This window comes from Schistocerca gregaria, chromosome 4 (genome assembly GCF_023897955.1).
Source record: "Schistocerca gregaria isolate iqSchGreg1 chromosome 4, iqSchGreg1.2, whole genome shotgun sequence".
NCBI lineage: Eukaryota > Metazoa > Arthropoda > Insecta > Orthoptera > Acrididae > Schistocerca > Schistocerca gregaria.
The window spans coordinates 721055038-721074413 of NC_064923.1; the positions used below are offsets into that span (position 1 = coordinate 721055038).

The 19376-nt window shown below is 39.4% G+C and overlaps 1 protein-coding gene across 1 annotated transcript in view; it reads left to right on the top strand.

The window, feature by feature from the left end:
- LOC126365815 (cilia- and flagella-associated protein 157-like) overlaps nucleotides 1–19376 on the top strand; it is a 157142-nt gene that overhangs the window by 67651 nt on the left and 70115 nt on the right. Inside the window, exon 6 of the mRNA XM_050008406.1 lies at nucleotides 14031–14154. Coding sequence (XP_049864363.1) covers nucleotides 14031–14154 — 124 coding nt within the window. The remainder of the gene's footprint in view (nucleotides 1–14030; nucleotides 14155–19376) is intronic.

The following is a 19376-nucleotide window of genomic DNA, read 5'->3' on the forward strand; positions in this document are numbered from 1 at the left end:
TGTGCTCACCCAGAAAAAAAGCAAAAATTGATGAAGATGTTGAATTAAACAAAAAAAAAATCACAACAACTAAGTGGTTAAACCATAAGGATAAATGCAAACATCTAGTTAATGATAAACTTTGTCCCCATTCCTGTTATTGTTTAATGCTTTCCTTATGAACCACATTTGCTATGCTCACCAACATTAATGTGTTGTTTAGGTTTGATGAGAGAAACAGACATATTAAAAAATTAGTTTAGTTCCTTAGTTATTAAATGTCAGATCAGTGAATTTCTGTACATTGTGTAAAATGTACATTTTAAAGAAAGGTCAGGTGCTATGGTTTCAGTTCATGTCCACTGATCACTGCTGCCCATATTTATGATCTGCAGTGTGTGGTGTGTGTGGTTCAAAGAATATACGTGAGTAGTGTATGTAGTTGTTGCAACTGTATCATGTCAGATTTAAACATGAAAGTCTTTAAATTGTGCTATAGTAAAACCCGTGTTCTATGTCCATGTGACACCTCTGTCATAGCACATCATATGTATGAAAAGTATATTTTCAGCATTTCGCATAATGCTTTCAGACCATCCTGCACTCCCAACATTGAAGGGCCACTCTCCCTCTCTACACATCCAGTAGGTGCGAACATTTTACATGTGTCAGTGTGGGGTGGTGGCTACACTGGCCATTGGGTGACTTAAAAAGTCGCCAGCCAATAACAGTTCACTATCCGGAAATGGGTGATGTTTCCTTGATTATGACCAAGCATATTCCTTGAGATTCAGTGTCTGAATTTAAACGGTTGACAATTTATATTGTTGCTGAATACGGTACATTGGAAATACAAGCAAAAGATGAGACTGAGTTATAAGTGGTACAAGGAAAGGTGTTGACTGAGTTCTTTGGTCATGTATTGGATCGATGCTTCACAGCGACTGTCTTATTTTTCCATTACCGTTACAACCTAGCAGTAGTTGTATCATGATTGTGTGGTGAAGCTAAATGTTGCAAGTTGTGTTGGCAACACCGATTGTGGATTACATCAACATTTCATCTGTTTCCCCTCTCTATAATGGCCTAGAATATTTCCTTAACTCCACCACCACCTGTAGTGTCAACTATCCCCATGGTGCCAACCATCTGTCTTTTGTGCCACTTAAACGCATTCAATCACATCAAATGTCAACAGAAAGGAAACGGGACAAAGTCAAGGCAGATATTTAGCACTAATTAGAACTGAGGTAAGCCTTACAAGGAAGAAATGTAAAATCATGTAAGTTTTAGAATTGATCTTATGAATCTTTCACAGGAGCTGCAAATTTATGGTGTAGAATCGCAAAAAACATAAAATCAGAGAATGTAAAATCCAAGTTCCACTGTAGTTTTCCATCTGTGCTCTTGGTATTCATACAGGTGGTTCTCTTTAATTTTTCTGTAGGTGGTATCTATTTTTCCCCTTGTGATATATGCCTCTAAAACTTCACATTTGCCCTCTAGCCATTCCTGCTTAGTCATTTTTCACTTCCTGTCAGTTTCATTTTTTTAAACACTTGTATTCTCTTTAACCTGCTTCATTTATTGCATTTTTATATTTTCTCTTTCATCTATTAAATTCAATATCTCTTGGGTTGCCCACCCATAGATTTCTACTTGACCTCATCTTTTTACCTACTTGATTGTCTACTGCCTTCATTATTTTCTCTCTCAAAGCTACCCATTCATCTGATATTCCTTTTGCCTGTTCTTGTCAATCGTTCCCTAAGGCTTCATCTGGAACTCTTAAAAATCTATGGTTCTTTCAGTTTATCCAAGCTCCCTATCCTTAAATTCCCAGCTTTTTGCAATTTCTGCAGCTATAATTTACAGTTTATAACCAATAAATTGTGACCCGAGTCCACATCTGCCCCTGGAAATGTCTTACAATTTAAAATCCGGTTCTGAAATATGTATCTTATCATTACATTATGAACTTGAAACCTCCCAGTGTCTCCAAGTGTACATCCTTCTTTTATGACTTTTAAACCAAGTGTCAGCGATGACTAAATTTTGCTCTGTGCAAAATTCTGCAGGTGGTTTCCTCTTTTACATCTACATCTACATCTACATCCGTACTCCGCAAGCCACCTGACGGTGTGTGGCGGAGGGTACCCTGAGTACCTCTATCGGTTCTCCCTTCTATTCCAGTCTCGTATTGTACGTGGAAAGAAGGATTGTCGGTATGCTTCTGTGTGGGCTCTAATCTCTCTGATTTTATCCTCATGGTCTCTTCGCGAGATATACGTAGGAGGGAGCAATATACTGCTTGACTCTTCGGTGAAGGTGTGTTCTCGAAACTTCAACAAAAGCCCGTACCGAGCTACTGAGCGTCTCTCCTGCAGAGTCTTCCACTGGAGTTTATCTATCATCTCCGTAACGCTTTCACAATTACTAAATGATCCTGTAACGAAGCGCGCTGCTCTCCGTTGGATCTTCTCTATCTCTTCTATCAACCCTACCTGGTGCGGATCCCACACTGCTGAGCAGTATTCAAGCATTGGGCGAACAAGCGTACTGTAACCTACTTCCTTTGTTGTCGGATTGCATTTCCTTAGGATTCTTCCAATGAATCTCAGTCTGGCATCTGCTTTACCGACGATCAACTTTATATGATCATTCCATTTTAAATCACTCCTAATGCGTACTCCCAGATAATTTATGGAATTAACTGCTTCCAGTTGCTGACCTGCTATTTTGTAGCTAAATGATAAGGGACCTATCTTTCTATGTATTCGCATCACATTACACTTCGCTACATTGAGATTCAATTGCCATTCCGTGCACCATGCGTCAATTCGCTGCAGATCCTCCTGCATTTCAGTACAATTTTCCATTGTTGCAACCTCTCGATACACCACAGCATCATCTGCAAAAAGCCTCAGTGAACTTCCGATGTCATCCACCAGGTCATTTATGTATATTGTGAATAGCAACGGTCCTATGACACTCCCCTGCGGCACACCTGAAATCACTCTTACTTCGGAAGACTTCTCTCCATTGAGAATGACGTGCTGCGTTCTGTTATCTAGGAACTCCTCAATCCAATCACACAATTGATCTGATAGTCCGTATGCTCTTACTTTGTTCATTAAACGACTATGGGGAACTGTGTCAAACGCCTTGCGGAAGTCAAGAAACACGGCATCTACCTGTGAACCCATGTCTAAGGCCCTCTGAGTCTCGTGGACGAATAGCGCGAGCTGGGTTTCACACGATCGTCTTTTTTGAAACCCATGCTGATTCCTACAGAGTAGATTTCTAGTCTCCAGAAAAGACATTATACTCGAACATAATACGTGTTCCAAAATTCTACAACTGATCGACGTTAGAGATATAGGTCTATAGTTCTGCACATCTGTTCGACGTCCCTTCTTGAGAACGGGGATGACCTGTGCCCTTTTCCAATCCTTTGGAACGCTTCGCTCTTCTAGAGACCTACGGTACACCGCTGCAAGAAGGGGGGCAAGTTCCTTCGCGTACTCTGTGTAAAATCGAACTGGTATCCCATCAGGACCAGCGGCCTTTCCTCTTTTGAGCGATTTTAATTGTTTCTCTATCCCTCTGTCGTCTACTTCGATATCTACCATTTTGTCAACTGTGCGACAATCTAGAGAAGGAAGCACAGTGCAGTCTTCCTCTGTGAAACAGCTTTGGAAGAAGACATTTAGTAATTCGGCCTTTAGTCTGTCATCCTCTGTTTCAGTACCATTTTGGTCACAGAGTGTCTGGACATTTTGTTTTGATCCACCTACCGCTTTGACATAGGACCAAAATTTCTTAGGATTTTCTGCCAAGTCAGTACATAGAACGTTACTTTCGAATTCATTGAAAGCCTCTCGCATAGCCCTCCTATTTCTTTTCCCCAGTCCATATTCACCTCCTATTTTTCCTTCTCTTCCTTTCCCTACTATTGAATTCCAGTCCCCCATGACTATTACATTTTCATTTCCCTTAACTGTATCAATAATTTCTTTTACCTCACCATACATTTCTTCAATTTCTTCATCATCTGCGGAGCTAGTTGGCATATAAACTTGTACGACTGTGGTTGGTGTGGGCTTTGTGTCTGTCTTGGCTATAATGAATCATTCACTATGCAGTTCATAGTATCTTATCTGTGTTCATATTTTCTTATGCATTATTAAGTCTACTCCCCATGGACCATGGACCTTGCCGTTGGTGGGGAGGCTTGCGTGCCTCAGCGATACAGATATCCGTACCGTAGGTGCAACCACAACGGAGGGGTATCTGTTGAGAGGCCAGACAAACTTGTGGTTCCTGAAGAGGGGCAGCAGCCTTTTCAGTAGTTGCAGGGGCAACAGTCTGGATGATTGACTGATCGGGCCTGGTAACAATAACCAAAACGGCCTTGCTGTGCTGGTACTGTGAACGGCTGAAAGCAAGGGGAAACTACAGCCGTAATCTTTCCCGAGGGCATACAGCTTTACTGTATGATTAAATGATGATGGCGTCCTCTTGGGTAAAATATTCCAGAGGTAAAATAGTCCCCCATTCGGATCTCCGGGCGGGGACTACTCAAGAGGATGTCGTTATCCTCCGGATTGGAGCGTGGAATGTCAGATCCCTTAATCGGGCAGGTAGGTTAGAAAATTTGAAAAGAGAAATGGATAGGTTAAAGTTAGATATAGTGGGAATTAGTGAAATGCGGTGGCAGGAGGAACAAGACTTTTAGTCAAGTGACTACAGGGTTATAAACACAAAATCAAATAGGGGTAATGCAGGAGTAGGTTTAATAATGAATAGGAAAATAGGAATGCGGGTAAGCTACTACAAACAGCATAGTGAACGCATTATTGTGGCCAAGACAGATACGAAGCCCGCACCTACTACAGTAGTACAAGTTTATATGCCAACTAGCTCTGCAGATGACGAAGAAATTGAAGAAATGTATGATCAAATAAAAGAAATTATTCACATAGTGAAGGGTGATGACAATTTAATAGTCATGGGTGACTGGAATTCGGTAGTAGGAAAAGGGAGAGAAGGAAACGTAGTAGGTGAATATGGACTGGGAAAAAGAAATGAAAGAGGAAGCCGCCTGGTAGAATTTTGCACAGAGCACAACTTAATCATAGGTAACACTTGGTTCAAGAACCATAAAAGAAGGCTGTATACATGGAAGAAGCCTGGAGATACTGACAGGTTTCAGATAGATTATATAATGGTAAGACAGAGATTTAAGAACCAGGTTTTAAATTGTAAGACATTTCCAGGGGCAGATGTGGACTCTGACCACAATCTATTGGTTATGAAATGTAGATTAAAACTACAGAAACTGCAAAAAGGTAGAAATTTAAGGAGATGGGACCTGGACAAACTAAAAGAACCAGAGGTTGTACAGAGTTTCAGGGAGAGCATAAGAGAGCAATTGACAGGAATGGGGGAAAGAAATGTGGTAGAAGAAGAATGGGTAGCTTTGAGGGATGAAGCAGTGAAGGCAGCAGAGGATCAAGTAGGTAAAAAGACGAGGGCTAGTAGAAATCCTTGGGTAACAGAAGAAATATTGAATTTAATTGATGGAAGGAGAAAATATAAAAATGCAGTGAATTAGGCAGGCAAAAAGGAATACAGACGTCTCAAAAATGAGATCGACAGGAAGTGCAAAATGGCTAAGCAGGGATGGCTAGAGGACAAATGTAAGGACGTAGATGCTTATCTCACTAGGGGTAAGATAGATACTGCCTACAGGAAAATTAAAGAGACCTTTGGAGATAAGAGAACCACTTGTATGAATATCAAGAGCTCAGATGGAAACCCCGTTCTAAGCAAAGAAGGGAAAGCAGAAAGGTGGAAGGAGTATATAGAGGGTCTATACAAGGGCGATGTACTTGAGGACAATATTATGGAAATGGAAGAGGATGTAGATGAAGATGAAATGGGAGATACGATACTGCGTGAAGAGTTTGACAGAGCACTGAAAGACCTGAGTCGAAACAAGGCCCCCGGAGTAGAGAACATTCCATTGGAACTACTGACGGCCTTGGGAGAGCCAGTCCTGACAAAACTCTACCATCTGGTGAGCAAGATGTATGAGACAGGTGAATTACCCTCAGACTTCAAGAAGAATATAATAATTCCAATACCAAAGAAAGCAGGTGTTGACAGATGTGAAAATTACCGAACTATCACTTTAATAAGTCACAGCTGCAAATTACTAACACGAATTATTTACAGACGAATGGAAAAACTGATAGAAGCCAACCTCGGGGAAGATCAGTTTGGATTCCGCAGACATGTTTGAACACTTGAGGCAATACTGACCTTACAACTTATCTTAGAAGAAAGATTAAGGAAAGGCAAACCTACGTTTCTAGCATTTGTAGACTTAGAGAAAGCTTTTGACAATGTTGATGGGAATACTCTCTTTCAAATTCTGAAGGTAGCAGGGGTAAAATACAGGGAGCGAAAGGCTATTTACAATTTGTACAGAAACCAGATGGCAGTTATAAGAGTCGAGGGACATGAAAGGGAAGCAGTGGTTGGGAAGGGAGTGAGACAGGGTTGCACTCTCTCCCCGATGTTATTCAATCTGTATATTGAGCAAGCAGTGAAGGAAACAAAAGAAAAATTTGGAGTAGGTATTAAAATCAATGGAGAAGAAATAAAAATGTTGAAGTTCGCCAATGACATCATAATTGTGTCAGACACAGCAAAGGACTTGGAAGAGCAGTTGAACGGAATGGATAGTGTCTTGAAAGGAGGATATAAGATGAACATCAACAAAAGCAAAACGAGGATAATGGAATGTAGTCGAATTAAAGTCGGGTGATGCTGAGGGAATTAGATTAGGAAATGAGACAATTAAAGTAGTAAAGGAATTTTGCTATTTGAGGAACAAAATAACTGATGATGGTCGAAATAGAGAGGATATAAAATGTAGACTGGCAATGGCAAGGAAAGCGTTTCTGAAGAAGAGAAATTTGTTAGCATTGAGTATAGATTTAAGTGTGAGGAAGTCGTTTCTGAAAGTATTTGTATGGAGTGTAGCCATGTATGGAAGTGAAACATGGACGATAACTAGTTTGGACACGAAGAGAATAGAAGCTTTCGAAATGTGGTGCTACAGAAGAATGCTGAAGATTAGATGGGTAGATCACATAACTAATGAGGAAGTATTGAATAGGATTGGAGAGAAGAGAAGTTTGTGGCACAACTTGACTAGAAGAATGGATCGGTTGGTAGGACATGTTCTGAGGCATCAAGGGATCACCAATTTAGTATTAGAGGGCAGCGTGGAGGGTAAAAATCATAGAGGGAGACCAAGAGATGAATACGCTAAGCAGATTCAGAAGGATGTAGGTTGCAGTAGGTGCTGGGAGATGAAGAAGCTTGCACAAGGTAGAGTAGCATGGAGAGCTGCATCAAACCAGTCTCAGGACTGAAGACCGCAACAACAACAACAAAGTCTACTCCTGTATTACCCCTACTTGATTTTGTATATATAACCCTGTATTTACCTGACCAGAAGTCCTGTTCCTCGTGCCACCAAACTTCATTAACTCCCACTATATCTATCTTTAACCTGTGCACTTTTCTTTTTAAATTTTCTAAACAACCTGCCTGATCAATGGATCTGACATTCCATGCTCCAATCTGTAGAATGCCAGTTTTGTTTCCCCTGATAACATCTTCCTGAGTAGCCCCACCCAGAGATCTGATTGTGGGACTATTTTACCTCCAGAATATTTTATCCAAGATGACGCCATCATCATTTACCCACACAGTAGAGCTACATGCACTGAAGAAAAATTACGGCTGTAATTTTCCCTTGCTCTAAGTCTTTTGCAGTAGCAGCACAGCAAGGCCATTTTGGTTGATGTTACAACACCAGACCAGTCACTCGTCCAGATTGTTGCCCCTGCAGATACTGAAAAGGCTGCTGCCACTCTTCAGGAACCACACATTTGTCTGGTCTCTCAACAGGTACCCCTTCATTGTGGTTGCACCTATATTACAGCTATCTGTATGGCTATGGCACGCAAGCCTTTCCACCAGCGGCAAGGTCTATGGTTCATGTGGAAGTGAACTATAAGGTTTAATTGCATGAAAATAGAAAAATGGCGATTGCACAATTTCACATGATCCTGGAAATGGAAATGAGCATATGCCGTCAGTGGCCTGGAGTTCCCAATCGGGAAGTTTGACTGCCAAGTGCACGTCTTATTGAATGCAATGCCACATTGGGTGACTTGTGCATCGACAATGAGGATGAAATGATGATGAGAACAGCACAACCCCCAGTCCCTGAGGGGAGAAAATCTCCCTCCCCAACTGGGAATCAAACCTGGGCCCCCGTGTGTGGCATTCCAACGTGCTGACCGTTCAGCTCTTGGGGTGGACCATGTGATCCTAAAGTTGTAATATAAAACCCCCATGTGTAGCCAGTCTCTCAATGTCATGGCATGGAATATAAGAAGAGTGGGATACATTCCTTTAGAATCTTCTCTGCACAGTTAGTATGTGAGTTGACAAATCGACAACAGTGATTGCTGGATGATCGTGACAGACTAGTTGTTGATGAGTCATATCCCTTGTGTATCCATTGAGTGACACATCATCCGAACATACTTGTGTCCAAAGCAGTTGTATGAATAATTGTTTGACAAAGGCTTGCATATTCCATGTGACATATAGCCAGTTTTCACACTATGAAAAATTATTAGCTCAACTGTCCAGAATCATCCCCCACAATTGCAGTGGTGAAATTAATTGTTCTATCGTGGCACAAAATAAACATTGGCCAGGAAGATACAGGAATACCTTAAGCCTGCCAAGGACACTCACAAACCATTGTAAAAAGCTGGAGTGTATAGGATCCCATGCAGCTGTGGTGATGTTTATGTGGGTACCACTAAAAGAACTGTTTCTAAACTTTTGGAAGAGCACAAGGGAAATTGTAGAAGAGGAGAAACAGAATGATCAGCTGTTGTGGAGCATGCTTTCCGGCCAGGGAACCTCCACATTCGTTTCGAGGAGACGCAAGTACTAGCGGCCACAAGCGGATATTACAAAAGGCTCTACAGGGAGGCAATCGAAATCGCTAAACAGCCAAATAATTTCAACCAAAAGGAGGAGGGCATGAAATTAAACAGTATATGGATGCCGGTGTTAAAGAATATGTGTACCACCCGTCCACTACTGGGTGATGGCAACTGCGATCGACAGTGACGGACAGTGGCCAATTGCACTGACGTTTTCAAAACACGTGATGTCACGCTGCAGCACAGGAGCGTGCGGACACGGAATTTAGTGGTAGTCAGTAGCGAGCCAGTGGGTGTGCTGGACCTTCCATCGTCCTACGGACCCCCTTTAAGATGTCTCCCGCAGTCAGAGACGAAATGTGGGAATTGAAACAGAATTCATCAACTGACCATGGCATAACAGCCCAGATAATTATGATGGACATGATATTTCCGGCCGTGAAAGTCTACATTTTAGTATAACAACATTACACAATATTTGTTTGTCACAACACAGATTAGTAAAATTTTTCATTTTTTTAGATAACAGAAATAACTTGTAAGTTTTCTACCTACTGAAGTTCATGAGTTTCATGATTTTTGGTGTACATATTTTTGTGTACAGAATGTTCATAATTGTGGTATGAGTCAACAACAAGCACATCTGACATAGATGTTACTCATAATGTAATAGGGCTGAAAAAAATCTGCCTACCAAGTGGCGGCAGGAGAACACACATATAAAAAAAAATATTTATACAAGCTTTCACAGCCAGTGGCTCCTTATTCTGGCAGAAAGATTGTGGAAGGAAGAAGGGTGAAGGAAGCAGACTGGTGAGGTTTAGGAAAAAAGGGGTAGAACTCGGAAAAGTCACCCAGAACCTCGCATCAAGGAAGACTTACCAGATAGGATGAACAGGAGAGACATTGTAAGGAACTGTACCAGATAAGATTTGAAGGCCTGAGAGCTTAAAGATGGAAGATAGGGTAATATGCAAGACAGAGATTACTGCTAAAACATCCTAAACCTCACCGTACCTTTTTCTTCACCCCTCTACCTTCCCCTTCAAACCTTCAGCCAGAAGGGAGAGCAACTGCCTGCAAATGCTTGCATACATAATACCTTTTATATGTATGTTCTCCTCTGCCACTTGATAGGTAGATTTCTTATCTATGTAGCCACATTACATCTTCAAACATTATTTTTGTTGATATAAATGTTGCTCATATACTTGCATTAGTTATGACCAGTAGATTAAAACTGAAGAAACTGCAAAAAGGTGGAAATTTAAGGAGATGGGACCTGGATAAACTGAAAGAACCAGAGGTTGTACGGAGTTTCAGGGAGAGCATAATGGAAAAATTGACAGGAATGGGGGCAAGTGGGGGAAAGAAATACAGTAGAAGAAGAATGGATAGCTTTGAGGGATGAAGTAGTGAAGGCAGCAGAGGATCAAGTAGGTAAAAAGACGAGGGCTAGTAGAAATCCTTGGGTAACAGAAGAAATATTGAATTTAATTGATGAAAGGAGAAAATATAAAAACACAGTAAATGGAGCAGGCAAAAAAGAATACAAACATTTCAAAAATGAGATCGACAGGAAGTGCAAAATGGCTAAGCAGGGATGGCTAGAGGGCAAATGTAAGGATCTAGAGGCTTATCTCACTAGGGGTAAGATAGATACTGCCTACAGGAAAATTAAAGAGACCTTTGGAGATAAGAGAACCACTTGTATGAACATCAAGAGCTCAGATGGAAACCCAGTTCTAAGCAAAGAAGGGAAAGCAGAAAGGTGGAAGGAGTATATAGAGGGCCTATCCAAGGGCGATGTACTTGAGGACAATATTATGGAAATGGAAGAGGATGTAGATGAAGATGAAATGGTAGATACAATACTGCGTGAAGAATTTGACAGAGCATTGAAAGACCTGAGACGAAAAAAGGCCCCCAGAGTAGACAACATTCCATTGGAACTACTGACAGCCTTGGGAGAGCCAGTCCTGACAAAACTCTACCATCTGGTGAGCAAGATGTATGAAACAGGCGAAATACCCTCAGACTTCAAGAACAATATAATAATTCCAATACCAAAGAAAGCAGGTGTTGACAGATGTGAAAATTACTGAACAATCAGTTTAATAAGTCACAGCTGCAAAATACTAACGCGAATTCTTTACAGACGAATGGAAAAACTAGTAGAAGCCGACCTTGGGGAAGATCAGTTTGGATTCCGTAGAAATACTGACCTTACGACTTATCTTGGAAGAAAGATTAAGGAAAGGCAAACCTACATTTCTAGCATTTGTAGACTTAGAGAAAGCTTTTGACAATGTTGACTGGAATACCCTCTTTCAAATCATAAAGGTGGCAGGGGCAAAATACAGGGAGCGAAAGGCTATTTACAATTTGTACAGAAACCAGATGGCAGTTATAAGAGTTGAGGGGCATGAAAGGGAGGCAGTGGTTGGGAAGGGATTGAGACAGGGTTGTAGCCTATCCCCGATGTTATTCAATCTGTATATTGAGCAAGCAGTGAAGGAAACAAAAGAAAAATTTGGAGTAGGTATTAAAATCCATGGAGAAGAAATAAAAACTTTGAGGTTCGCCGATGACATTGTAATTCTGTCAGAGACAACAAAGGACTTGGAAGAGCAGTTGAATGGAATGGACAGTGTCTTGAAAGGAGGATATAAGATGTACATCAACAAAAGCAAAACGATGATAATGGAATGTAGTCGAATTAAGTCGGGTGATGCTGAGGGAATTAGATTAGGAAATGAGACACTTAAAGTAGTAAAGGAGTTTTGCTATTTGGGGAGCAAAATAACTGATGATGGTCAAAGTAGAGAGGATATAAAATGTAGACTGGCAATGGCAAGAAAAGCGTTTCTGAAGAAGAGAAATTTGTTAGCATTGAGTATAGATTTAAGTGTGAGGAAGTCATTTCTGAAAGTATTTGTATGGAGTGTAGCCATGTATGGAAGTGAAACATGGATGATAAATAGCTTGGACAAGAAGAGAATAGAAGCTTTCGAAATGTGGTGCTACAGAAGAATGCTGAAGATCAGATGGGTAGATCACATAACTAATGAGGAAGTATTGAATAGGATTGGAGAGAAGAGAAGTTTGTGGCACAACTTGACCAGAAGAAGGGATCAGTTGGTAGAACATGTTCTGAGGCATCAAGGGATCACCAATTTAGTATTGGAGGGCAGCGTGGAGGGAAAAAACCTTGAGGGAGACCAAGAGATGAATACGCTAAGCAGATTCAGAAGGATGTAGGTTGCAGTAGGTACTGGGAGATGAAGAAGCTTGCACAGGATAGAGTTGCACGGAGAGCTGCATCAAACCAGTCTCAGGACTGATGACCACGACAACAACATACTTGCAGACTATGGATGCTTATTTTGGTTGATGGGCAACTACATATAGACAGATGTAAGAACAAACTGTTATTCTGAAACCTATACAATGCTTTAAAGTTTGGCTGGCTTGGAACTTACTGTTTTTGATGAACTAAAAGAACTTATGTGATTTTTGATTACATGAAAGGTTGCTAGTCAAAAATTTAGAAGAATGTGTGAAACTATTATCCTTACACACTGTGAATCTCCTTGTTTATATGTGTCAACACCTCATTGCAAATTAAAGCCAGTAGCTTGAAATTAAGAATTAGTGAGTTAATTGATCAATGCTACATGTCAAATTGTAGAGAAAAATTGAGGTAGCAAAACTATGTAGTCAAAGTTCAGAATCTAATAGTGGTTCTGACAAAAAATGTGATGGAAAGTGGGGCAACTTAGGAATTTGAAGTTTAATTATTACAGAAGATAATTAGTTTTAGGTAATTTACAGTACTTCACAAGGAAGTTGGAATGCTTACCTTCTGAATGCTCTAGGTACTGTATGAAATTATGCTGTTGGCTCATAGGCGTTTGCATGTAGCAAACTGTAGTATTAATTTTAATTAAATGTAACTTGTAATTAACAGTGCCTTAATGAAAAATAATTACACAGATGGAATCAGAACAATCAAAATGAGCATCTGAATAATAAATTGTAAATGAAATCAAGTATAAATAGGATCTTGAGATTTATATGTAGTGTTGAATGTCAACAGGTAAATGTATTGAAAAAATAATATAAATTAGCAGAGAAAAAGTTATTTATGGGACTAAAAGGACATAGCAGATGGGAATGATACACCATGCTTTTTTAGAAGCTCCCAGTTTCAGTGTGGTACCACCTCTCTGCTACTTTGTAAAATCCTCTAAAGTCATTCTCATCATTAATTGTTCACTCTAAGAACACTCTTGGCACAGTGGCTGATGCAAGTTGCTGGTTTGATAGAAGTCAGAAGATGGCATATGACCTTGGACCAATACTCACTTGTTTCCAATACTACCATCTTTGGCTGTCAGTATCATGTGCAAAGAGTGTCTTCATTGAATATATCAAATCTGCTTAACATTCAGCTACAAGCAGTATAATATTTCTATGATATTTCTATTTGTGTGTTGCATCTGCTTTCTTTTACAAGTACATAGATGCACTAAACTCAGTAGCATCTGCTAGCTAAAGTTGATAAGTTGGCAGCATTATGAATGCTGTTGGTACCGCCATGGCCAGTCAACTTCTATTGACACAGCTTCTGCCATCAGTCATCAAGCTTAAGAGTCATATTAGAGTGAACATTTAGTATCTCCCTGGAGTAGAACTCCAAGAGGAAAGAATATAATAGAGGATGTGTTAGTCACAGCCTAGTTGATGTATTTATATGTCTTCTTCTAATGTTTGTTTCAAAATGCTCCAATTTTATTTTGTTAAACCATTGTATTCCTCATATTCTTTCATTCATTTGCATAACTTTCAAAATAGTATAGCTTCGTGTAGAATTGCTATGTTGAAAACAATTTTTAAACATGAGCTTTACTATATTGTACTCCACTTGGATTGTGCCATTGTATAATAACAACTAACTTCATAATGCATTCGATTGTATGGACTTGCATTTTACATCCACAGAGCTATGAAGGAAATGGAGACTAGATTGCTGCAATTATCAAATGATTTCGAGGATGCAACACAAACCAGAATTGCTGCTACAACTCAGAGAGCAATAAGAGAAAATATTGCTTTAAACAATGAGGTAATACTTAAATAACACATAAGCAAATAGTTCCTAATTACATTTTTTCTGCATTGTTATAATTCTCAGTCTAGATAAAATACATTAAGAAAGAAAAGCTATGAGGGAATTATAAAGTCAATTAAACTTCTGTTGGGGTAATTTTTTGTGAAAACTTTAACTTATACAAAGAGAGTATTAACACATTCTATAGAATTTTTGTCTTATTGAGTATATGTGATAATAATATCTGCTGAAGTTATTAAAGTTTGGCAGCTGGACAGTGTCCTTCTGGTTATCATAAACATTTTGACATATTGTACCACTTTATTTCTGTATTCTGTAGCCAAATGTGATGATTTATTAGTTAGTTTCAGGTTCCATGGATCATTTCTATGATTAATCATAATGATGTGGATTGACTCATTTTTATTCACATGACAAATTTTGTTTGTACATATGGCTACATGATGATCATTTACTAGAGTTTTGTTTTCTTTTTTTTCTCTAACAATAATACAGAAGTGAGTCAGTAAACCCTGCACACCATCTTTTACACATTACAAAAATAGGAATTTTTCTATGAAATAACATGGGGTTGTCAAGGAGAAATTTGTTTTCAAATTTAACAGTGCTGTATGTCAGACATCTTATATTGTTGGGTAAGTAAGGAAACCTGGAGTGAAACCCTACAGGCCCAGAGTGTAAATGAAAAATATGATGCATTTATTTCAACAATTAAGTACCATTTTAATGTAGCATTTCCCAAAGTAAAGAGACAAGAAAGGCAGCAAGATCAAACACAGCGGATTACCAGTGAAATACTAGAACAGCGAAGGAAGCTTCAGGATGTGAGGCGGATGGGCGAAGCTGAAAACTGTAAAATGTGAAAAAAGAAGTATAGAAAAACAATAAGAGAAGCGAAAGCAAGAGCAATTGACACCACTATAGCGAACTCAAAAAACAAGGCAAAGGCAACTTGGAATGCAATCAATGCTGAAAGAAAGGAAAAAGATGGGTCAAACAAAGAAGAAGGTATTAGGTCAATTAAAATAGACAACACAGTGGTCACAGATGGTATGGAAATAGCAAACATACTGAATAATAACTATATCAGTGTAGTAGAAAACCTAAAATTGGAAAGAAATAGTCAAAAACAGAAGGGTATTAAGGTACCAAAAAGATCATGCAGTACTATGTTCTTAAGACCAGTCACAGAAGATGAATTATGGAAAACTATACAGAAACTGAAGTCCAAGAAATCAGCTGGTGATGATGAAATATCAAATCATGTAATAAAGCTGGTATGTGAGGAGATAATAACACCACTGAAAAACATAGCAAACTGTTCTTTCAGAGATGCAATTTTTCTGGAAAAACTGAAGATAACAAAGGTAGTGCCAGTGTACAAGAAAGGGTGTAGGGATGATCCCAACAACTACAGACCAGTTTCACTGATATCAGGCTTCTCAAAAATCCTAGAAATGCTTATGTATACCAGATTAGTTAACTATTTGGACAAACATAACATTCTCATGCCCTCACAACATGGTTTCAGAAAGGGTAAATCTACAGAATCAGCAATTGTTAGTCTAACAGAATACATTTTACAGTCCTTTGATGAGAAAAAGGTTGTCTCTGCAATGTTTCTGGATCTTTCAAAGGCATTTGACACCACTGACCATGAAATGCTGATACAAAAATTAAGCAACTATGGCATTCAGAGGCAACCAGGTGAATGGATAAAATCATACTTGTGCAACCGCAAGCAGTATGTATCATTAGGAAACTCGTACCAATCAGAAACCAAATCCATCAAATATGGAGTGCCACAAGGTTCGGTAATGGGGCCATTGTTATTTAATGTATTTGTTAATGATATAGGTGTTGAGGAGGAAGAAAAGAAAATATTGTATGCTGATGACATGACAATACTAAATAGTGACCAAAATATGGAATAGCTTGAGAGAAGAGCATACATATCTGCAAATGTCACAGCTCAATGGCTGTTGGAAAATGAACTGGTTATAAATCTAAAAAGGACTATGTATGCAGTGTTTAAAAACAAGGAAAAGGCTGTAGACATGGATTTAGAGGTTGATGGAACAAGGCTGAAAGAAGTAGAATCTGTTAGATTCTTAGGTATTCTTGTGGATAATGAACTGAAATGGGAAAAACATATTAATAATGTCTGTAAGAAACTGAGCCCTGTCATATTCTTAATGATGCAGCTATCACAGTATTCAGGCAAGAACATTCTGTGTACAGTGTATCATGGACTTTTCGAACCATACTTACAGTATGGAGTGACAGTGTGGGGAAACTCAAACAAACAAGAGACAAAACGAGTGTTCACATTACAAAAAAAAGCAATTAGGACCATATTAAGAAGAAAGACCTCTGAAACATGCAGAAACTGTTTCAAGAATTTAAATATCTTAACTTTTTCATCGTTGTATACATACAAAACAATAATGTACATCACAAAAGGTAGTGAGGACTGGATTACAATTGCTAGTGTACACACCCACAATACAAGAAAGAAGAATGAAGTACGGAGCATACCCCACCGACTGGCAATGCTAGAAAAAGGACCCCAGTACTTTGGTATCAGACTACTAAGAAGTCTGCCCAAAACCCTGAAAGATAGTGTACTTCACAATGACTTTCCAAAGAAACTTAAAGACTATCTCATTGAAAAAGAGTTTTACAGTGTTGCAGAATACTTATGCCATTAAATTTGTATATATTGTTACTCATTATCAGTAATGTAAAAATGTAAGCTAAAGGTGTAGAAAAATAAATGATAAGGAATGTTAACACTTTGACATGTCTTATATTACACGTAAATTTACTGTACACAATGTAATCTTACAGGATCAAATAAAATTCAATTCAATTTAAAAAAAAAGTGATCAGAAATTTTTGTGGCAGCATTGTGCATCCCTTGTTGTGCTAAATACAACATTAATGTGGAGATGTCATTTTTCTGTTTGAACTCCAGTAATCATATAAAATAAACTTCATGAGGGAAATCGAGGGTAGAATAGAAGCAATAGTATTTTCATTGTGTCTGTCTGTGACTAAACACTTCCTCTACGTGGTGAAGGATTTACAGAGACATCTACAAGATTATCGCGGATGAGCACGACATATTACTCTTACTGCACTATTTGAGCAATATTTGCCTCAAACATCAAGGCTGTATGGAAGGGAATGTTTGACATGGAAAGGGTGGCAACTGTCAAAATGTAAGTGCTGTTATTTGTTTGCAGGATTAATGTGAAAAAAAGTTTGTAGCTGGCCCTTGGTGAGGTTGAGGTCATCATGCAGTAAAGTGGCGTGGGATTCAGAATATGACCATGTGACATTTAATTGGGGTAATGTATGTAGAGATTTCAAAAATTTAAACAGGTCAGCTACATCATGAGCCCATATGGCAAAGACGTCATCAGTGTATCTAAACCTAACCAGGGGCTGAAGGCTTATGCATCCCAAGAAAGCCCACTCCAAGCACCCATGCAAAGTTTGGCACTGGAAGGAGTCTTCCTGGTTCCATGGCCGTGTACCTGATTTTTTTTATATGTCCGCCCCTCAAAGGTAAAACAGTTGTTCATAAGTATGAAGTTGATTAAGGTGAGAAGAAAGGATGCCATACACTTGGAAGTAGGTGAGCACCGCTTGAGGCAATGTTCATCAGCAGACAGACCATGTACATAGAGGATGTTGGTACAGAGGAAGGTGGTGTCAGTGATGACAGACAAGGTTTGGATTAGATACTTTGATGACATCTTTGCCATATGGATTCATGGTGAGGCTGACCTGGTAAAGTTTTTGGAATATCTTAATACATTCTCCCAGTTAAATTGAATGAGGTTCTATTCCACATCCCATTCAACTTTTCTTGGTGTTGACCTCATCCACATCGAGGGCAGCTACTCGCTTCATTTCATATTAAACCTACTAACAAACAACAGTACTTACATTTTGACAGCTGCCATAGTTTCCATATCAAACATTCCCTCTCATACAGTCGTGGAATTCAAGGCTAAAACCGAGCGAGATGGCACAGTGGTTAGCACACTGGATTCGCATTCAGGAGGATGACGGTTCAATCCCATCTCCTGCCATCCTGATTTAGGTTTTCCGTGATTTCTGTAAATCGTTTCAGGCAAATGCCAGGATGGTTCCTTTGAAAGGGCACGGCCGATTTCCTTCCCCATCCTTCCCTAACCCGAGCTTGCACTTCCTCTCTAATGACCTCGTTGTCGACGGGACGTTAAACACTAACCTCCTCCTCCTCCTCAAGGCTAACATATTTGTTCAGATGCAGGCTCTTTACAGCAATACACTACCATTATCAATTCAGTCTTCAGTGGGCATAATTATCCCGCCATCCTAGTTCAAAAGCATATTTCCCAGGACGTCACATTCAATTCTGGTACTGCCGATCCCTCCTAATAACAAGTTAGGTGTACATATCTTATAATTCAGTACTATCCTGGTCTTGAATGTATTAATCAGCTACTTCAACATTTCCTAAAATCATGCCCTGAAATGAGGTCCATTCTGTATGACATTTTGCAGACCACACCTAGAATAGTTTCTTTTCCCCCTCCCCCTGCCCCCACCTGTGCTATAGGACTTGCCTTATGCACCTTCCTACCGCCACCTGTACCAGCTCTGTAACTGGCTAAACACGTACTATCAAAGGGAGAGCCGCCTGTGAAATGACACATCATGTATAGCTGTAATGGAAACACTGTATAGCCTGCATTGGTATGATACACAGAACACAACAAGAACTGTATGAAAATGTTGAACCCATATCGAGCGAGATACAGAAGAGGAGATTATGATTTGTTTGGCACATACTGAGAATGGATGAGGAGAGGTTGACTAAGAAGATATGGAATGCAACATGTCATGAAGGAAACAACTGGGTGAAGAAAGTCAGAAATGACTGGAAGGCTGTAGGAATAAAAGAAAGGAATCTGTAGGCAGTAGTACATGACAGGGAGAAGTATAAAGGGTTGGTGGATAGTCACGGGTGTCCAGACACCAAAATCAAAGTTGTCTTAACAGAAGAAGAAAGAAACAGAAGAAGCAAGAGAATTAAGAGGTATTGGGAAGAAAGATGATGTGCAAAACAAGTCACATGTGTTCCTGAAGGGTCCTAATGAAGTAGAAGAAGAAGAAGAATTAATTACATTGCAGGTTTGGCATTTATGGTCAGTTATAAT